At 38.6% G+C, this 19,986-nt stretch overlaps 1 protein-coding gene across 6 annotated transcripts in view; it reads left to right on the top strand.

Annotated features, from left to right (window-relative positions):
• The window catches only part of CDH11 (cadherin 11), a 150,366-nt gene that overhangs the window by 110,578 nt on the left and 19,802 nt on the right, over window positions 1-19,986 (top strand). For all 6 annotated transcript variants that reach the window (XM_077132620.1, XM_077132624.1, XM_077132623.1 and 3 more), the window contains 5 exons: window positions 2,962-3,149; window positions 8,896-9,149; window positions 16,171-16,307; window positions 17,194-17,327; window positions 17,557-17,674. In XM_077132620.1, coding sequence (XP_076988735.1) covers window positions 2,962-3,149; window positions 8,896-9,149; window positions 16,171-16,307; window positions 17,194-17,327; window positions 17,557-17,674 — 831 coding nt within the window. The remainder of the gene's footprint in view (window positions 1-2,961; window positions 3,150-8,895; window positions 9,150-16,170; window positions 16,308-17,193; window positions 17,328-17,556; window positions 17,675-19,986) is intronic.

The raw sequence follows: 19,986 nt of genomic DNA, 5'->3' as shown, positions 1-19,986 counted from the left end.
TTTCCATGTAGCGACAGTGAGGTCTGTCGCTCCTCACTGCACAATGGGTTGGGTCCCAAAAGCAAGCATTCCAAGGGTACCAGGCAGACACTGTGTTGCCTTTTGTGTGCCCTGGCTTAGAAGTCACATAGTATCGTTTCCACTGTAGTCATAAACCTACCCAAATTCAAGTCACATGAATGTGGCTCCATCCTGTGATGAAACGAGCATCAAAGTCATATTGAAGGAAAAGTATGCAACATGGAGATATCATTGTGGTCATTTTGGGGAAATATAATCTGCCACGGTGCCTAATTAATAGAATTCTTGTCAGAAATAAATGAGCTAGTGTAAGATCTGGCAATGACACCTGATCTAAATGGTCAACGAATGTTAACCATTATTATTATCCGAGGGATTATGGCATTTGTAAAAGATTTATGGGATTGTTGAAAGATTAAAAGAAATAAAGGTTTTGAAAGGTTTGAAAAGTTGCTGCTAATAATCATAATTGCAGTCCCTCTCATTTGATAAATACTTACTGCTGTTGCAAATCTCTATTAGAGTACACATTTTTACAGATTTAATTGGATTCCATGAAAGGTAGAATAAGTTGCCAAAAGAAGGTGGCCAACCAAGGACTCAAACACAAGTCTGGTTATGCATGCTGGGCGTATTACAGATATCCCTGGGCCTACGGTTTTGCTGGCATTGCCAGTCCATGGGGTATGCCATGAAAGTGTCTTCTTCATTAGGTAAGGCAGATAGTAGAGCCTGTGAGTTTATCAGCAGAGTGATGGTACCTTTTTCTAGTGAGAGAACAAGGAAAACAACCAAATATAGCCCAGGAAGGCACCAAAGTCACTCAAAGGAACCCAAAGACAATAATCAATGCGGGAAAGACTTTGAGATAAATTATGAGGCAACAATCAGTTCTTTACAGGATCCCAAAAAGAAAAGGGTGCTTGGCCTGGCCAAATACAAACTTTAGCATCGCCAATAAGCTTAAGACTCATATTGCACTCTAAAACCTGCATGCACCGTTATACATGCTCTAAAATTGTCTGGTGCGCTGGAGGGAAAAGACCAGGTAGCATTATCAGCAGGTAACTCTCATTGTTTTTGCTCGTATGCTATCATATAGTAAAGTTATATTGTTACTGTGCAGATACCAGTTTTGTAGCCTTGAACTTGAATGAGATTTTGAAAAAATCAACTTATGGTAGGGTTTTCTGAACCTCCACTTCAGCTGAAAATTATCTACAGAAAGACACCCTCACCTCCATCTTGTCCATTGATATGGAGGGCATGATGAGGTTAAGTGAATATGGGGAAAAAAACTGAACGTATTTGGAGCAAAATAATATAGTTAGGTAGATATAGACAGGTTATGGAACTGATAAGACCTATATAAGGGGAAACCAATGCTTAAAGAGGTTAAGTAACTTAATCTTAAACTATGACCACTTACCTTGACAATGGTAGAGACGAGGTCTCCAACCCTTGCTTCTCTATATTCTGTTTCACACAGAGTATATTTAAAATCAGAAGATGCAAATGAGATCATATTACTCCCAGCTGAAAACCTTCCGCGTCTTCCCATCATGTTTAATAAAACCCAAAGACTTTCATTTCCGACATTGCTTTCTTTTATACATTAGAGTCCCAAACAACTTATCATCTCTTACCGAGAGGCTTGTCTCTTGCTGCTGTGTGAAATCGGCCAGTATGTTCCCAAATTAGAGTTTTTGCCAGTTTTTTTGTTCCCTTCCCCTGTACTTTTTATTTGCAGGGTATTCACATATTCACATATTGTCTTCCTCAGTCCCTTCAGGGGAGTTCAAATGCCTGCTTCTGAAAAATGTCATCTCTGATCATCTTCTTTAAAAGCAACCAGTCTCCCTCTCTCTCTCCCACTCCCATTTCCTTTTCTTTCTCTAACACACACACACACATGTGTGTACTCACATTTTACCCAAACATACATGTTCATCCGCACTCATACTCATACTCACACATACACAAACACATATCTAACATAATCTTACACACAGTTGCACACATATGCTCACGCATGCTCACATATTCACACAAGTCATCATAATCACACTCATGCCCAGTCACACACACACTCACGCGCCATACACATTTACACACACCCAGGCACACTATACACACATAATCATACACTCACTATTTTCCATTACCATCTAATTTGTATTTTTCTTCTTTCTAGCAATGACATGGGAGTCATTTGCTTATTTTCTTTTTAATGTGCTTCATTAATGAAGGAATCTTGATTGTTTATTTACAATTAAAAATATAGGCACTAGAGCAGTGCCTGGAAAGAATATAATAGGTTTTTGATAAATATTAAATAAATATATACGGAAAGACCACAGTGTAGGAAACCCTTCCAAATAAAGTGATGCTTGGCCTAGTGGTGAAAAACATGAAGTAAGAAGAAATCCAAAGATAGAGTTAGATGGGGCATGACCTTAAAAGATACAATTTGCATTTTATCTTCATACTAATATGGAACTGTTAAATGCTTTTAAATAGAAAAGGGCTATTTCTGGGTGTTTGATAGAAGCCATAAATGGGCCTTGGATTTTAACTCTTGCACCATCCTGAGAACGTGAAAGCAAATCTCGACTATTTGAAAGCATGAAGTCATGCATGGACCTCCATCCTTTCCTGATGGGAAATGTGGCTGAGCATTGCTTTCCTTCCTCACAGGTGGCAGGTGACACAACCATTTCACCCTAGACCACTATGGTTTTATCATCCTTTATAGAACACATTCCTTAGACAACAAGCTACTTGGATTCATCCTCCCATCTATTCATTTCTTTCATATTTTCAATCAATAGAAAGTTCAATTTCAAACCCTTTGAGAAATTTATTAACAGTCAATGAAATCTAAAGTCTTACAGCTGACAAATAAAAGGGAAAATAAAAATAGATGCCTTCTTCTTTTAGGCGTTTACCAGATGTCTGTGTCAGAAGCAGCTGTCCCAGGGGAAGAAGTAGGAAGAGTGAAGGCTAAAGACCCAGACATTGGAGAAAATGGTTTAGTCACATACAATATTGTTGATGGAGACGGTATGGAATTGTTTGAAATCACAACGGACTATGAAACACAGGAGGGTGTGGTGAAGTTGAAAAAGGTGAGTTAGGGTAAGGAATCAGACCTGCCCATGACTCGGTCTGCTCTGCCAAGGGAACACTGCAGAAAGCATGGAATGAAAGGTTAAGAAATTAAAATACGGGGGACTGGGAGCCCACATGACTTTTCATTAGACCTCTGGGAAGATAAAAGAACGGTACTCTCTTGTATATTACTGCAGAAAGAGCTGGCAAAAGGATTGATGATGCCTCTCTGAGATTCCTGAGTTCATGTCTGTTTTGGTACAGATTTCCCATGGCAGGAAGGACGACTAGATAAGTCTGGATTTTGTAGAAGCATCCTGAGCATGCATGGAGTTCCCCTTTAGCTCTGCCAAGCTGATTCTGTTAATACAGGTTACTAAGAATGTCTCCTAACTCAGCCATCCAAGGCCCACTGCGTGGTTGGAGCCTCTGTAAAACTTGACCCAAACCTCTGTTTGCTTTTCTCTAAAAAAATCAACCTGGGGTGACAATAGAAGACCTTTCTCCATAGTTAACAATACTGTCACTAAAAACATGTCCCTGGGATTGATTCATTACAAATACAATTTTATTGTTTGCTTGCTCCTGTTTTGTTTTAAAAAGATATCATTTACTTAATACCAATTATTGCCCAGAAATCTCTTACAGACATCCTCTAATTTATTTTTTATTAAAACATAAAGTTTTTAGTTAAGTATTATCTCAGCGAGCAAGAATACTACAATTTAATTATATAGATATTGGGCTTCAGACAGATGAAATAAAGTCACAGTCATACTTTTAACAATCCTCAGATATGGGATTCAAATCTAGGGCATTATAGAACAAGTTTCCTCTGAAGACATTTTGATAACAGCTGGGCCAGTAATCATTTATAAAGGAAAGACAGATAGGATTCACTTTCAAGGGAACAAACAGTTATGCTCTATTTTAAAGCAGTTTTCCCCCCTGATTTACCACTTGAGAAATCAACACCATTCGATCATCAAAGTGTATGGAGCATTAAATCTGAATTGGATGTTGGGATTACCTTGGTTTTAATCAAGCATTCATTTTCAGCTTGGTTTTGTAGCATGAATATTAAGCTCCTTGGTGTGGTGAAAAAGATTGGACTGCAACACTGATAAAAAATTAATTTGAAGAATCAATAAAGAGGCTAGTAGCTAGAAAGAAGGTGAGAGTGGGTCAGGGGGAAGCTGGTCCTAAGAGGATCATTTCAGTGAGGGGAGTGGGAAGAGACATGCTCTAGGAAGTTGACCTTTTATCATATTTGAAAAGCTATGTTGGGTTTTAGAAAAATATTATGGGACAAAGGAAAAAGGAAAGGTGAGATGACTCTTTAAAAGAATAAAGAATATGAAGGGTATGGAGGTTGGGTGAACTTTGGAGGCTTAAAAAAGTCAATATTAGTGACAATGAATGGTATGACTGAGTAAACCCAAATCGTCAGCCACAAGGGAATGGGTTGCCTTACATTCTGGTTTCTAGTCTAGAAAAATAACTATGCGACTCCTGTATAGCACAGAGCTGTCAACTTAGGTTGTTAATTAATATTACTGTCCCTCCTGCTTGGCACTAACATATGAGCATTGACATAAAGGATTCTTGCTTCCTAACCTTTGCTATTTGAGTAATTGGATAGTTGGTTATGCTAAGGTTGTCACCTCTTTTCAATGTATTCAAGGCATAAACAAACACTGTGTCTTGAAAATCTTGAAACATTTAAATCACCCCATGGAACTCTCCCATCGCAAATGAGCCCTCTGCATACGATTAATTTGCACATTCCCCCCAATTTCACTGTGTTTATTACAGGCAAAGAAATGATCTTCTGTAAAGCACTGATGCTTAGGTTAAGTACAGGATGAGATATTATTTCATTATGAACGAACGTTTGCTGAAACTTGCAGCACAAAGTTCCAAATGCCCACACACATGCACCAATTGAAAGGCAGGCTTAACAGTACAATTAGGGATCCTTATGGAAGTCATTATATACAATTTAATGATATAAAGAGAGAGCATAGAAGTACTTTTGACTTTTAAAATAATTTCTTAATATAGTAGTTTCATTCATTTCTTAATTAATTCACCCATTTTCAACCAAGACATATTAAGCAATTGTTACTGATCATGCTGGAGATGTAGTAAACATGAAGTTGAAGAGAGTCCTGGCCACGAGACGATCATGGCTTAACAGAACAAGTATGTGAGAAGACAAAATAGAGCAGGTTTTCTCAGCCTCAGGACTTTTGGCATTTTTGTTGTTAGGAGTTGCTCTGGGCCTTGCAGCAAGTTTAGCAGCATCCTTGGCCTCCACTCACTAGATGCCACTAGCGACACACTGCTCCCCACCAGTCATGATAATTATAATGTATTAGACTTGGCCATGTATCCCAAGGTGTCAGAACCACCCCCAGTTAAGAACCACTGCAATAAAGCGTGATAAGACCAATGAATATGAGTCGTGGCTAGTTTCCTAGACAACAGTTCTTGAGCTGCATTTTGAAGGAAAGACAAATCAGACATACACATAAGAGCTCAGGAAAGTCTGGTATCAGTGGGTACAGGACACAATTAGTAAACGACAATACATTCGATCTTGAAGGTGGTAAGTTGAATGCAGCAGGACTAGTTGTGAAACAGTTGTCAGAATTCAAGGGAGAAATTACGAGGAACTGAGAAGGGCAGAAGACACAGTGGAATGGTAGTGGAGAATACAAGAGATCACTAAGAAGCAGAGTCATTCATCTATTGAATATTTTAGAAAACAGAAAGTACTTCTTGAGTACTGACTCTATATGAGACACTGTTTTAGGTGCCAGGAGTATAACGGTGAAGAAGAGAGAAGAGAATTTACTCTTGGCGGGTATATTAGAAAATCCCAGTGTGGTTAACTGAAGAAGAACTAGTGAAAAATAAAGAGGAGACTTTTAAGTAGCTTGGTAGACTTGGGAAAGAAAAGCCAGTCTGTCCTGTTCACTCCAACACGCTTGACCGAGTTGGATGCCCATATATCCTAGAGAAGTCACTTTAGTGGCACAGTTTCTAAGCTATTTGTTTTTAACCAAGCAAACTGAAACTCAGTGTGAAAGCAACATTAGAGGACATTTTGTAAAAATCACCCTATATTCCCTATTTTAATAAACTAGTTTTATGTCTGATAATTTCTTTATATACTTTGTCCACATGTATATAAATGTGGACACATAACATTTAACACAGCTGCAATCATAGGGTGATCTGATTTGTTAACTTAATGTCACATCGTAAGCATTTTACATGCTGTTACATAATATACATAATCACTTTAATGACTATATAACATCTCATTCCATCGATGGACCATTATTTCCTTAATAAAATCTCACAGTTGGATTTGGTCTTTTGTGTATACATTTTCCCTGATTAAATAGACCACTCTATTATATCTAACCAACATCACGCATTTCTAGATATTGTTTGTTTTGATTTTCTGTTGAATTGTTCCCTCAGGGAGACGTTTCAGAGGTGGGATTAGTAAACCAGGGGGTACAGAGATTTTCATGGCTTGTGCAGTGTGTTGCCTCATTTAGCTTTATTTCAACTACTCATAACATGAAAAATAAATATTCACATGGGAAACAATCTCAGATCCTTTTTGGACGGAGGCAGGGAATAAATTGTGGGTAAATACTTAAATGTTATCCATCAATAAGCCTTGCTCCCCACTAAATCAAAATCACTGATCCATATTATCGCTTGGTACCCTCTTTCCTTGATACTGGGGAGGCAGAGATGGCAAAGATCAACAAGACGCAGGGAAATCTTTTGAGCTACTTCTAGCTTAGCAGGGGAGGGAAATGCAGGGCTACAGAAGGGAAGCTTCAGGACCACAAAATTCCCCCTGCTGGAGTCAAAGAGGACTTCCAAGTTCGGGAGGCTAGAGCTGACCAGCAGAAGGCTCAGTAGAACCTAGCAAGGAGGCAAGGGCATTTGTGAAGATCTGGAGAGTCTGGCTTGGGACCTGGCACGTAGCCATCAGGCTGTAGTGTGACTATACTTGCCTCACCATCAGTAGGGCTTTCCAGTCGAACTTGCTTCTAGTTCTTGGGCATATGTCTAAACCCAGTTCAAAAGATTGTGCTCTGGTGGCATCAACAGACCATCTCAGATTAAAGTTTGCTTTCTTCTGGCTATAGATTACCTTATCTCAGAACTATCATATTCTAGTTGTTGATTCTAATAATTACAGATTTTTGAGAAATCTTAGCCATCTCATACCTTTACCCTATAAATATCATTCTTTTCTGCTGCTCAGTAACCCAACCAAGGTTAAAGATCTGCCGAGGCGCAGAAGGATGGAGCAGTTGGCGGTGGAGTGGGGGTGGGTGGATTAACTTCCAGAATAGGAAGTGTCGCCTGGCTCTTGGGGAGGTGGGGCAGGAAGATGATGTGAGAAGTCTCCACAATTGTGAATGTGGTTAACTTTCCTGGAACTCAGATGGTCCTTGGTTTGGAGTGGTGTAGAGTTAGGTCAGGGCTAAGCCCCGTGATTACATGCCCATTCAAAACAAGTGTTTGCCAGGCACGTTAAAATGACAACAGCATGGCAGGCAGATGCTTGACTCAAAAGATCAAAGTCTTTCCAGACATTTGGTAGTTCAGCAGCAACCAGACTGCTAATTAGAAAGTTCTGTTTCCTAGGCATTGGGGTTTGTTTCTTTGCTATGATTTTACTTTTCACCCTTTGCTGCCTGACTGTACATCCTCTCAGTCCGAATTAGGAAATGACTGCTTACCATCGATTTCCCAAAAGCTGCAGTCATTCAAATGATAACTTTTAGTTTTTTTTTTTGTTCCATGTCTGTGCAAAACCTGTACTGTTTACACTTGGTTTTCTTTAAATGGACCTTGCATTTTTACATATTTTTGTAATTTTAAGCAGGAAGCATTATTCTTATTGACCTACTTGCCATAAATAGAAGTTCCCCTAAAAATGAAGATAATCAAAACAAAACAATGTCATCACATTCCGGCCAGAGTTGTGTCACAGTCTTTCAGAAGGAGTATCAGTAAGAGTAAAGGATATGTGAAAAATCAGTGCTATTCCAAGCGGCTCTTCCTGCTGTATTTAGGATTGAAGGAATTGGAAAAGGAATAATTATGTTGATAAATAAGTTAATGCTATTTAACAGCCCTACTCACCAAAATTATCCGTTAACCACCTCACATTGTCTTTTGGGCCAATCCTTGTAAATGTCTCAGCCTTTGGGAAATGCTAAATGGTCAGTAAGTTTAAAACCGTGGTTGCCAATATGATGAAATCAGCTGTAGCCAAGGGAAAAAAAGCAAATGAAAAACCAAACAAGTGTCTATTGAGGCATACTTTGCTCTTTGGCTGAATTTCAGCTGGTACTTTTAGTACCAAAGTACTTAGTTAATGGGCTACAAAACTTATTGTTTTAGTGTTTCAAATCTATCCCTTAGACTTTTAACATCTGACTTGGGCACACTTGGTGCTGCCATGTAGACTGGGGTTCGTTTCCGACTATGGGATCCTGTGTCTGTCATGAATCTAGAAATACCCATGAAGCACATTCCAAGTTTCAGCAGTTGATTTGTCTGATTTTGTGACCAAATGGCTCAGGTAATTGGATTCTGAATAGACACCGGTTTTCTATTTTTGAGGAACTCCTCACTCAGCCCTATAAAGCAAGCAGGTCTTTCTCCTGCATTATTCTTTAAAAGAACTGGTTGTCAATTTTTCCTCATTCTGGCCAGCCCGTAGATTTTGAAACCAAAAGAGCATACAGCTTGAAGGTGGAGGCAGCCAATGTGCACATTGACCCGAAGTTCATCAGCAATGGGCCATTCAAGGACACTGTGACAGTCAAGATCGCAGTAGAAGATGCCGACGAGCCCCCCATGTTCTTGGCCCCACATTACATCCATGAAGTCCAAGAAAATGCAGCTGCTGGCACGGTGGTTGGGAGAGTGCATGCCAAAGACCCTGATGCTGCCAACAGCCCAATAAGGTACAAATGGATTTATTTTAAAAGATGAGATGGGGGGGTTTAGAGGCAAGAGGTTTTGCAGGAACACATCCTTGAATCTCAAAAAGCATCCACCTTTATCTCAAAAAGGGATGGTAAACAGGATTGAGATTTAGAAGACAGGGCTCCAGTTCACCTCTGCTACTAATTTTTTGTGTAGCTCTTTTTTCAAGCTGCATAATTTCTCTCTGGGATGGATTCCTCAATGTGCATATAAGTCTTGGCTAGACTATCCGCCCCAGAGAACTTTGGTGAAGGACAAATAATGATTGTGAAATAATTATATGAATTATAATTTTTCAACACCTTCCTACAATTCTGCTAGGTGTGTTAGGCATATGACCTCATTCATCCTTTCTATGTTATTGTTATAAGAATTATTATTCTTTAAATTGATGCTTTGCAGGGCAAAGTGCCTTGTCCAGAGTGACAACTAATGAGCAGGAGGATAAGAAAGCAAGCTCTTTGCATCTAACTGCAGCAGAGCAGTTGGGAAAGGTGACAAAGCACCAAGCAAATTTAAGGTGTTTTTATTTATTATGAATAGATCTTTTTGTAACCTATGAAAGCAAGCTGCAAAAGTGGCAGAACCTCATCCCAGCCCACCCCCAACCTGTACTAATGACCAAAGACGCTGATATTGAAGGTGAAAGAGGGTCAGGAGAAAGAGCCTGAGAAAGAGGCACAGTTTCAAGACAAACTTGCTCAGATCTGGATTCTAGCAGGCATTTGTCTTTTAAAGGCCACTCCCCTGATTCCTTTCTTCCCTGGATTCCTTCATCTGCTGTCTCTTGGTTTCCCTGCCTTCGGTCTTCTCCCAACCATTTTATTACCAATCCTGTAGTCAACATGATCGTTTTAAAATGCAAATCCAACCTTCACATCACACCTCAGTTAATTACCAACTTCAAAAAAAGCAATGACTATATTGTTCCTCATTGGTTGCCCCTCCAAAATAATCCAAACTCGATTCCTTAGTTTAACTCTTTTCCTTAGTCTCCTCCAAGCCAGCCCCTGCTGTACCTGCTGATCTCATCTGCTTTTTGTCTCACCATCCTCAGCTGCAGCTGAACCAAGCTACTTCCAATTCTCTCCTAATCCCTTTCTTGGTTGGAGATCTCTGCTTCTGCTCTTTTTACATTGCTACCTCATGCTCATTTTCTCCATATCTGTTTGGGAGTCACCTCCTCTGGGGATTGTCCCAGGCTCCCTCTGGATGGGTTGGATGCTTTCCCCACCTCACCATGCTTCAGCACAATTGCACCTTAGATTGTGTCTTGTCCCTTCGAGCTACCACCCCTCAAAGAGGCATGGGGATGTGTCTGTCTAGGTCAGATTTGGCAAACTAAGGCCCACAGCCACATCCAGTTGTCATCTGACTTTTCTTTCTTCCTTTTTTCTATTGAGATAAAATTCACATATTATAAAACATAAAAATTCACCTGTTTGTAGTGGATGATCCAGTGGTTTTTAGCATATTTCATAAGGTTGTTCAATAATCATGCCTGTGTAATTCCACCTTTTCAAATGGCACATTTGAAATTTGAATATTTTTAAATGTTCCCCACAAACAAACTCCATACCCATTAGTAGTCACCCTGTTCCTAATTCTGATAACCTGTGGCCATACTTTCTGTCTGTAGGTCTGCCAGTGCTGGCATTTCATATAAATGAAATCATACAATACTTTGGTTTTAGGGGACTGGATTCTTACACTCAGCATAATGTTTTCACAGTCCATCCACTTTGTTGAATGCATCAGTATTTCATTTCTTTTGATTGCTGAATAATATTCCACTGTATGTATATATCACATTTTGTTTATCCATTCATTGGTTGATGGGCATTTGAGTTTTTCCTACCTTTTGGCTAATACAAATAATGTCGCTATGAAAATTCCTATATACAAGTATTTGATGAACATATATTTTTTTTTCTCTTGGGGATATGCCTAGAGTGGAATTGCTGGATCATATGATAACTCTACTTTTCCTTTTGAGGGGCTGCCAAACTGTTTCCCACAGTGGCTGCACCATTTTACATTCCCATCAGCAATATGTAAGGGTTCCAATTTCTCCACATCTTCATCACTACTTGTTATCGTTTATATTTTTTCACTATAGCCCTCTAAGTTGGTGTGACATAGTATCTTATTGTAGTTTTGATTTGCATTTCCCTAAAGTCTAATGATGTTGAGCATCTTGTCCTGTGTTTACTGGCTCTTTATATAGCTTCTTTGGAGAAATGTCTATCCACATGTTTTGAGCATTTTAAAATTGTGTTATTTGTCTTTTTATTGTTGAGTTGTAAGTGTTCTTTATATGTTCTGGATACTAGAACCTTATTCGATATAAGATTATACTATAAATTACTACAAATATTTTCTTCCATTCTGTGGGTTGTCTTTTCACTCTCTTGATAGTGTCCTTTGAGGCAAAAAAAAAAAAAGAAAAGGTTTTTACTTTGGATGAAATCCAAATTATCTGTTGTTGTTTACTGGCATTTTAGATAACATCTAAGAAAACATTTGTATGATGATTTACATTTATGTTTTCTTCTAAGAGTTTTATAGTTTTAGCACTTACTTTTAGGTCTTTGATCCATTTGTGTTAATTTTTGTATATGGCGTGAGATAGGGGTCCACCTCCATTCTACTGCATGCATTTGTCCAGTGGTATCTGCATCATATGTTGAAAAGACTATTCCTTCCCCCAATTGAATTGTCTTGGTATCTTTGTGGCAGATCAGTTGCCCATAAATATTTTTTCTTGACTCAATTCTGTTCCATTGATATGTCTACCGGTATTACAGGACCACAAAGTATTGATTACTAGAGCCGTGAATTCTCTAATTCTGGTGTTGCAATCTTTTTCTATAAATAAAATTTTATTGGGTCACAATCACACCCATTGGTTTACATATTTTTAAGGTTTTTTTGTAAGCTCCTAGGGCAGTGTTAAGTAGTTGTGGCAGACTATAACCTTCACAACCTAAAATATTTACTATATGGATCTTTACAAAAATAAAGAAATTTATTTATTTTTTAAATAAAATTAAAATTAAAATTAAAAAAAAATTTCTGACCCTTTTGCTGGTTCATTGCTACATGATCCTGTTCTCTGTTTTTTAAACTTTTTATTTTAAATGGTTTCACTTCCTGGACAGCTACAAAAATAATACAAACCCCATAAGAGAACTTTAGCATACCCTCATCTCCACCCCTAGATACTCAGATCCTCCAATTTTAACATTTTTATACCTTTTGCCATTATAATGCTGCCTCTTAGCAAACTACCCAGCCCATAGTGGTTGCGGATAAATATATATTGGATGAATAAATGAAATAACCTCAGCTTCTCCCTAGAAATTAAATCTGACAGCTTTTTGAGTGCAAAAAGTATAAAGCATTTGCACATTTATTCAAAAAAATCTGAACACACACTGAGTGTTCCCAGACTAATTGTGGAGGTAGAAATTTATCAAGACTAAACTAAACATATTTGAGTATTAAAACAAAATATGCCACAAAGAGTGGAGTTTTCCCTTTATGTCAAAGAAAACAGTGGCAGGGCAGAAGTGCCAACTGTAAATGCTCTGCAGTTGCCTTTACATCCTTGAACATTGTCCCTTCCAGGAAAAAGGGAGAGAATTACCCTTTGCTGAGTAGCTCCTCAACCCCAGGAAATGTGTTGCACCAAGTTATTTAAGTGACTCCTCACAGCCACCTACAAAGGCTGTGACTGCTTAAGGATCAAATAAATGAGATGACTGAGGCTTAGAGGGATGAAGGAACTGCCTCAAAGGCACATGGCCAGTCATTGTTATGAGACTGGTTTTCTAACCCAAATACGTTTTGAGTGCATTTTGAGCTTTTTATTCTAACTAAGTAGCCATGATAAAAAGACTTCCCGAGAGTGTTACATACTGTGTTCTCTCTTTGCAGGAAGATACATTACATAATACCTGGGGACCATTTTACTGCCTTTAAACTACTCAAAAACTTTCATAGTGTGAATTTTAAATGAATTAACTTTGGCCTAGAAAATGGAAACACAGTAACAACTAGAGTGAGGAGGTAAAAATACGTAGAACAACCATTCATTTCCTTTGCCCTGCATTGCTGCCAGAGATCCACACCTGTAATTAGTTATTTGGGTCAGGTTTTTAGGGATTGCATTCTGTTCATGTAGACAATTTCTTTGCCCATAACTATCCAAGGATAAGCAATACTGCCCTTGAACTCACCCCTCTCTCCTGCGCAGGTCCTTGATCTTGGAAATGCCAAACAAAATATAGAATATTCAAAACTTTTCATGCAATGAGCCTCTTATCCTCACTACTGCCTTTCCTGTTTGCTTCTCTTCACCTGTAAGAAAATCTGTGGCCTTGGACATATGGGTGAGGCCTGATGGTTTCACACCAACCTGTTAGGTACTTAGACAGTTTTTAGATCTTTCTTCTCAGACTCTATACCATTAGACATAGTTTTGCTCACCATTTTCTTCCCCAAATTTTCTCTCCCCTTAGCTTCCTTGGTAGAAACCTCTTCTTGTCTCAGACAGCATCATCCCTAAGGTTTTCACTAGTCTTTGATCTCTGTCACGCTTTAAGGGCTCCCTGTAACATGGTCTTTTGACTTTGGCCCTTCTCTTTCTCTGTCCACTCTCCTGTAACATTCTCACCTGTACCATGATTGAAAATTGAGTTGAGGCTCCAGTTTCTCTGCCCACAGTCTGATTTTTTCCCCTTGATTGTAATTATGTATTCATACACCTGTCATCTGTGCATTTCATCTACTCTTTCACTCACTCATTCTTTTCTTTTTTTAAACACAGACAGGAGCCGGGAATCGAACCCGGGTCTTCAGCATGACAAGCGAGAACTCTGCCACCGAGCCACCATGGCCAACCCCTCACTCATTCTTTTGTTCAAAGTATATCTTTGAGCTCATGCTTATTGTGACATACTTAAAAAAGAGACCAACTCCACCCCTGACTCCATGAAACCTACCATCAAATTGAATTTGTATTCTGTCAGCACTGTAGCATATCCTTAGTTGAATCCCAACTTCTCCTTTCTGCTAAATTGAGTTTCTTTTCATATCTCCCTCTCTAAGATAGTCTAGAAACTAAGCCTTTTCCAGCCTCCCATAGATATCCAAACATCCACTAACTCTTATTGGTGCATTCTTCATCGCATAGTTTTCCATTCCCTCAGCCACTCATATACCTAACCCCCTTATTACCTCATGCCTTAAAAATGTCATCAGATCCTTAAGTTTCCTCTATTCTTCCCTCTTGCTGGGGCCATCCTGCTTATGCTTATGCCTGATTCCATTTATTTGTTCTTCTTCTCAAAAGCCTTCCATGTTAGCTGATTGGCCATATGATAAAGTCATACTTGGTAGATTGACATTTGAGAACTTCCATGATCTTCCTTAGTGTATAAATACTGTAGCAGAAACAACAAAAATATCTCATAGAGAACTACAACGTCAAATGAGATTATGGATGAGCTCATGTTTTGTATACTGTGAAATTCTGTAATGCACTATGGTTGGTCCCTCATTCCTGGAAAGAATATGATCTAGAGTCAGAACATCTGGACTCTAATACTGGCTCCTGCAGGAAGTAGATATACACCATGGACAAATCCCATCATTTGCAAATTGAAGAGTTTTTAAATCTCATGATTTCCAGTCTTTGTTACCTCTATTATTCTTTGACACTGTGACTTTCAAGGAATACCTTTAGACATACATAGTCTGTAAATTCTGTAAATTTTAGGAGAACACAGCTAAGATCTCTTAAAGGAGGAAACTATCCAGTTATGGAAGTTCAGCATATTACCTGAGTTAACACAACCCATCTTTTTTGTTTTTTTTTTTTTTTTTTTTTTAAAGGAAAGACAGAGAGAAGGAAGGAAGGATAGAAGGAAGGAAAGGAGGAAGAAAGGGAAACATCTTTTAAACATTTTCTTGTTTTATTGTATTTTGTTTCTCCGTTTTTGTTACATGGGCTGGGGCCGGGAATCGAACCGAGGTCCTCCGGCATAGCAGGCAAGCACTTTGCCCGCTGAGCCACCGCGGCCCGCCCTTGTTTTTGCTTTTGAAGTTAGTAAGGTGAAATGAAAAAAGAAGGGCCTTTTGGAGTTTAAAAGACAAATTAAGGCCAGGACTTCAGTTCTGGGTACACCTGACAAGTTATTTCACCTTCTACTCCTCAATAAAAGTCTTTCGCCTTCCCCCATTTCCTGCATTACCTTACCGTATTTATGCTACAATGATATTCTGGAGTTTGTTTGCTTTTTCAGTAGAGGAAAAAAATACTTTCTAGTGGGCAGGAGTAGCTAAATTACTCGAGCTGTACTGTTAGGTGTCGTCTGAGTCATTAGTGTGCAGAGTGTAATGTGGCAAAGCAATGGCCAATCTTATATTGTATATTGCACCCTCGAAGTCAGAACCGAGCTACCAAAATTAAATGCTCAATCAAAATGTAGTTAGCATTTTTCTTTCAATAAGGAGCACAACTGATTTTTTACTGCCATAAATGATCCTTGGTGATAAATTTAGATAAACTTGAAACTCTTTAACATCTCAAATGCAAAAAAATCTGGCAGAGTTCTGATACCTTTCTCACTTTCTGAGTAGTTTGGGAAGAAGGGAAACCCTCTTCCCAAATACAGTTTCATAAATATTCAGATGGTGGGTGGTTGAAGTAAACATGAAGCAATATGCAACATGTTACATTTAACATTACACTTCTCCATCAAATATGCTAAACAGCTCTTTCATTCATTGTACAGAATAAACAATTCCAATGTGGCAAAATAATTTCTATGAAAGATTCAAGTAAAGAGTTTAAAAAGTAAATTTGATTGAAAAAATTTCCTTACCTCAAGTGATTCATTGAAAGGTTGCTTTAAATATGGCATGGAGAAAATATTCAAATGTTAAGCTGCTCTGAATGTCTCAGTCTAATTGCCTCATTTTCATTCTGCTTAGGTATTCTATAGATCGTCATACTGACCTCGACAGGTTTTTCACTATTAATCCTGAGGATGGTTTTATTAAAACTACAAAACCTCTGGATAGAGAGGAAACTGCCTGGCTCAACATCTCTGTCTTTGCAGCAGAAATCCGTAAGTATTCTTCTAAGGGTTTTCATTCTACTTCGCCAAATCTTATTCCTTCTGACTCTTTTTATGTATGTGCTAGAAAATAAGAGATAACTGATATTGAATGATTTTTTTAGTCTTAAAATAATTATTTTAAAATAATTTGTAAAATAAATATTTTAGTCTTAGAATTTATTTGTGGTCATTGAGCTAAGAAGACATACAGGCAGAGGTATTTTCATTTTCTGTCACGCAACTGTGTTCAAACTTGGCAAGACAGCTGATAGTCCTCAGCAGCTTGAAACTTATGATCATTGGTGAAGAATTTCCAATTGATTCCATCATTAGGCTTTATTAAACCCAAAACAGAGGAATGCTTAGAGCCAAGGTTTACATGTTCATGTTTACCCGCAGACCAGTGGTTCTTACTCATGATTGTACTTCAGAATCTCATGGAGGCTTGTTAGAATACAAACCTCTGGCTTCCACAGGCTGAGCCTCTGATTCAGGAGGTCTGGGTTGGGGACTGAGTGTTTGCATTTCCAACAAGCTTTACCAGATGATTCTGATGCTGATCTGAGGACCACTCTTGAGAACAGCTGCTGTAGATTGTGTTCTAGATGGCCAGGCTCCATTATAAGTCTTTAAAATTAAACCTCCAATAGAGGTTTAATTGGTCCAATTAAACCTCTATTGGACCAATAGACATGAACTATTGGTCCAATTGTTACTGGCCTAACAATGACATTTGTTCCAGGACACACTAGAATTAGCAAACTTCAGGTTCTAGATGGCTTTTGTGCCACCACCTTTCTATGCTTTACCCAGATAGGCAGCTAGAACTTCTTCTTTCCCAGGGACCAATGTGGAGTCCTCCTGGGTATTGCCTGTCTGAATTATCTCTTTCCAGACAACAGGCATCAAGAAGCCAAAGTCCCTGTGGCCATTCGGGTCCTGGATGTCAACGATAATGCCCCCAAATTTGCTGCCCCTTATGAAGGCTTCATCTGTGAGAGTGATCAGACCAAGCCGCTTTCCAACCAGGTAAGGGCTTTTCTCCTTCCCTGTCCATGAAGCGCATTGGGAAATAGAGTTTCCCAAAAGAACATCACTGGGCAAGACCTCCTGATACCCAAGAAGGCTTCAGAACCCTAGTTTGCTATGGAGCTATGTTCCGTAGTTCAAACCAAGCTTTTAGGCCAGACAAAAATGTTTTAGTGAATGATATCCCAGTGTCAGCATGATTTATTTATGGGCCACCTTTCTCTTTCAGCCAATTGTTGTAATTAGTGCAGATGACAAGGATGACACAGCCAACGGACCAAGATTTATCTTCAGTCTACCCCCTGAAATCATTCACAATCCAAATTTCACAGTCAGAGACAACAGAGGTTCGTATCAAGGTTCCTATATATTTAGAGACGCAGACATGGAAAACAAATGGCTTTTATATTACAGAGAATGAGTATTTTTGCTAATGTTAATAATGCCTTCCTGTTGAAGAACAGACAAGAAATAGAAACTGCCACCTCTATTTTGAGACTTGGGCTCATTTGGTGAATATGAATAAATGAGTCTAATTTTATTTTACTTTTTTTTATTGACTTTGATATTCATGAAGAAGTGGGGAAACTTAGTGTCAACATGCAAACAACTTTCATTTATCTTTAAAAAAAAATAAGAGATTGATAAACCCTTAGGGGGAAACATGACTTTATGAGTATCGATATCAAGTAAAGTATTAGAAGAGATTAGTTCAACTTTCTAAGGCAATGTAATCTTTCAGCTCCCATAGTTTCCAAGTACAGCTTTAATGCAATGCAGTTGAGAACAGAGCTTGATATCTAAAGGAGGTTGCAGAATTGTCAACTAAAGGGCACAAAATAAAGCATTTTTTGTCCAATGTAAAAACTGCAAAATTTAACATGATTTCAACTTCTCATTTGGCTGTCCAAGGAAGTCTAGACTTGCGGATTGCTTAAGGTAGTTTCTTATTATATAGGTCCAGACTGATGTACTCCCTTCACAAATTTGTGGCAGAGGCAGGGACAGAAAAGATTTTCTTGACTCCCAGCCAGGGTGTTTTGCTCTGCATCTTACTTCTTAGTGAAACTATTCACATAAACCTGTGAAACATTGCAGTTCTGTGTAAAAGGAAGATGATGCCATCGTTTAATATAGGAATAAATGGTGGTTCTCCTGAGTATGCATGTTTTCATTAGCCCCATGTGAAGGATGTTCTAGGTTACAGGTTGATTCTTTCCCAGTGACTGAGTCAGGCTCATAGGATATTACGCTGACCCATAACTCTTATTACCCCCATCACTGTAATCATGGTCACCAACATGATAATCAGCACTAGTTAAGTTCCCAACACCATGCCAGGACCCTTCCCAAATCCTATTTACTTAATTCTGTCAACACCACCATATTATTGTTACTATTATTATTCCCATTTTTCTGATGAGAAAAGTGAGGCCCACAACTATTAAGTAACTTGCCCACAGTCAGTCAAATAGGACTTAGAGGTGGATTTTAAACCCAGACACTTAGAGGCCAGAGGCTTCAACCTGAATCACTGCACCTTACTGAGTTGAGGATTTAATCAGAGAAATGTTCCACATACTGCTTACATTGCAAGGAACGTAATCTGAGATACTTTAAATTTTATTCCTTGGACTGATCCAAACATTTAATATGGGCCTTATAAATCAAGCACACACCAAATGAGGCTGTGGAGTAGAGTGCAGGGGGCTTTCTCCCCCGATGTCTTGCTTTGCATAGTGGGCTTGCTCCTGAGAGCCTTTCTCCTATTAAGGAAGCAATAGACAAGACCTCCAGGGCTAGCTGCCTCTTAAAGGGATGCTACGGAACAGTCTCCAATTCACTTTGTAAGGGTTTCTCATCATTTTCAAGTGTAATCATTAGTTAGGAGTTCTTTAATTTTACATTTTAGCTAGGATTTTTCTTTTTCCTTCTGGCTTTAGTTCATGCACATATTTGGACACCTCAATCCACATAAAGGGGTCAGTTTCCCAAGCCCCAGAGTAAATGAATAGTTCTCAGTAGGAGCACATATACTCCTGGTGGCCCACCAATGTAACCCAGGGATTTCCTGTTGTAAAGTTTGGTTTTCCCAAAGCTGGGAGACCCTGTCATGCAAAAGGGGTCTAATAGATGTTTACTGAGGTGAATTAAAAAGAGAGTATAAGCAATGTTTTTTATCATACTTTCTAAAATATACATATTTCACACATGTGTATTATATATCACTTTTGTATTCTACTTATGTATACTTTCATACGCTTGCTTTCTAAGATACGTGTATATCTTTATTTGAGTTCTTGAGAATCCCTTCCTCCACTCTTGGAATTTTCTTAATTCTCAAATTAGTCTCAGATCCAACTCTAGGTTGATTGACCATAGAGCATTTCAGCCTAAGCTTATGTCAAGTTTTCCAATAAAGAGAATACTTTTAATAATATATTTCAGTGTGTATTAAGTTTTATCAATTGTCAGGTGTTTTGCCCAGGTGTCAAGAAAGCTCTGGTGCTCTTTTACAGACCCTATGCTGCTGCCTCATTTATGATCTGATTTCTCAAATGTTCGTGGACAAAAGTTTATCTGTGTATTATTATACTCTCCAACTTATACTTGGATTTTAACTGCTGGGTGAATTTTCAGCAACATCCTTGTCTGTCAT

Source organism: Tamandua tetradactyla, chromosome 16, assembly GCF_023851605.1.
Source record: "Tamandua tetradactyla isolate mTamTet1 chromosome 16, mTamTet1.pri, whole genome shotgun sequence".
NCBI lineage: Eukaryota > Metazoa > Chordata > Mammalia > Pilosa > Myrmecophagidae > Tamandua > Tamandua tetradactyla.
The sequence above is the reverse complement of the archived record's forward strand: the minus strand, read 5'-3'. Positions and strand labels throughout refer to the sequence as shown.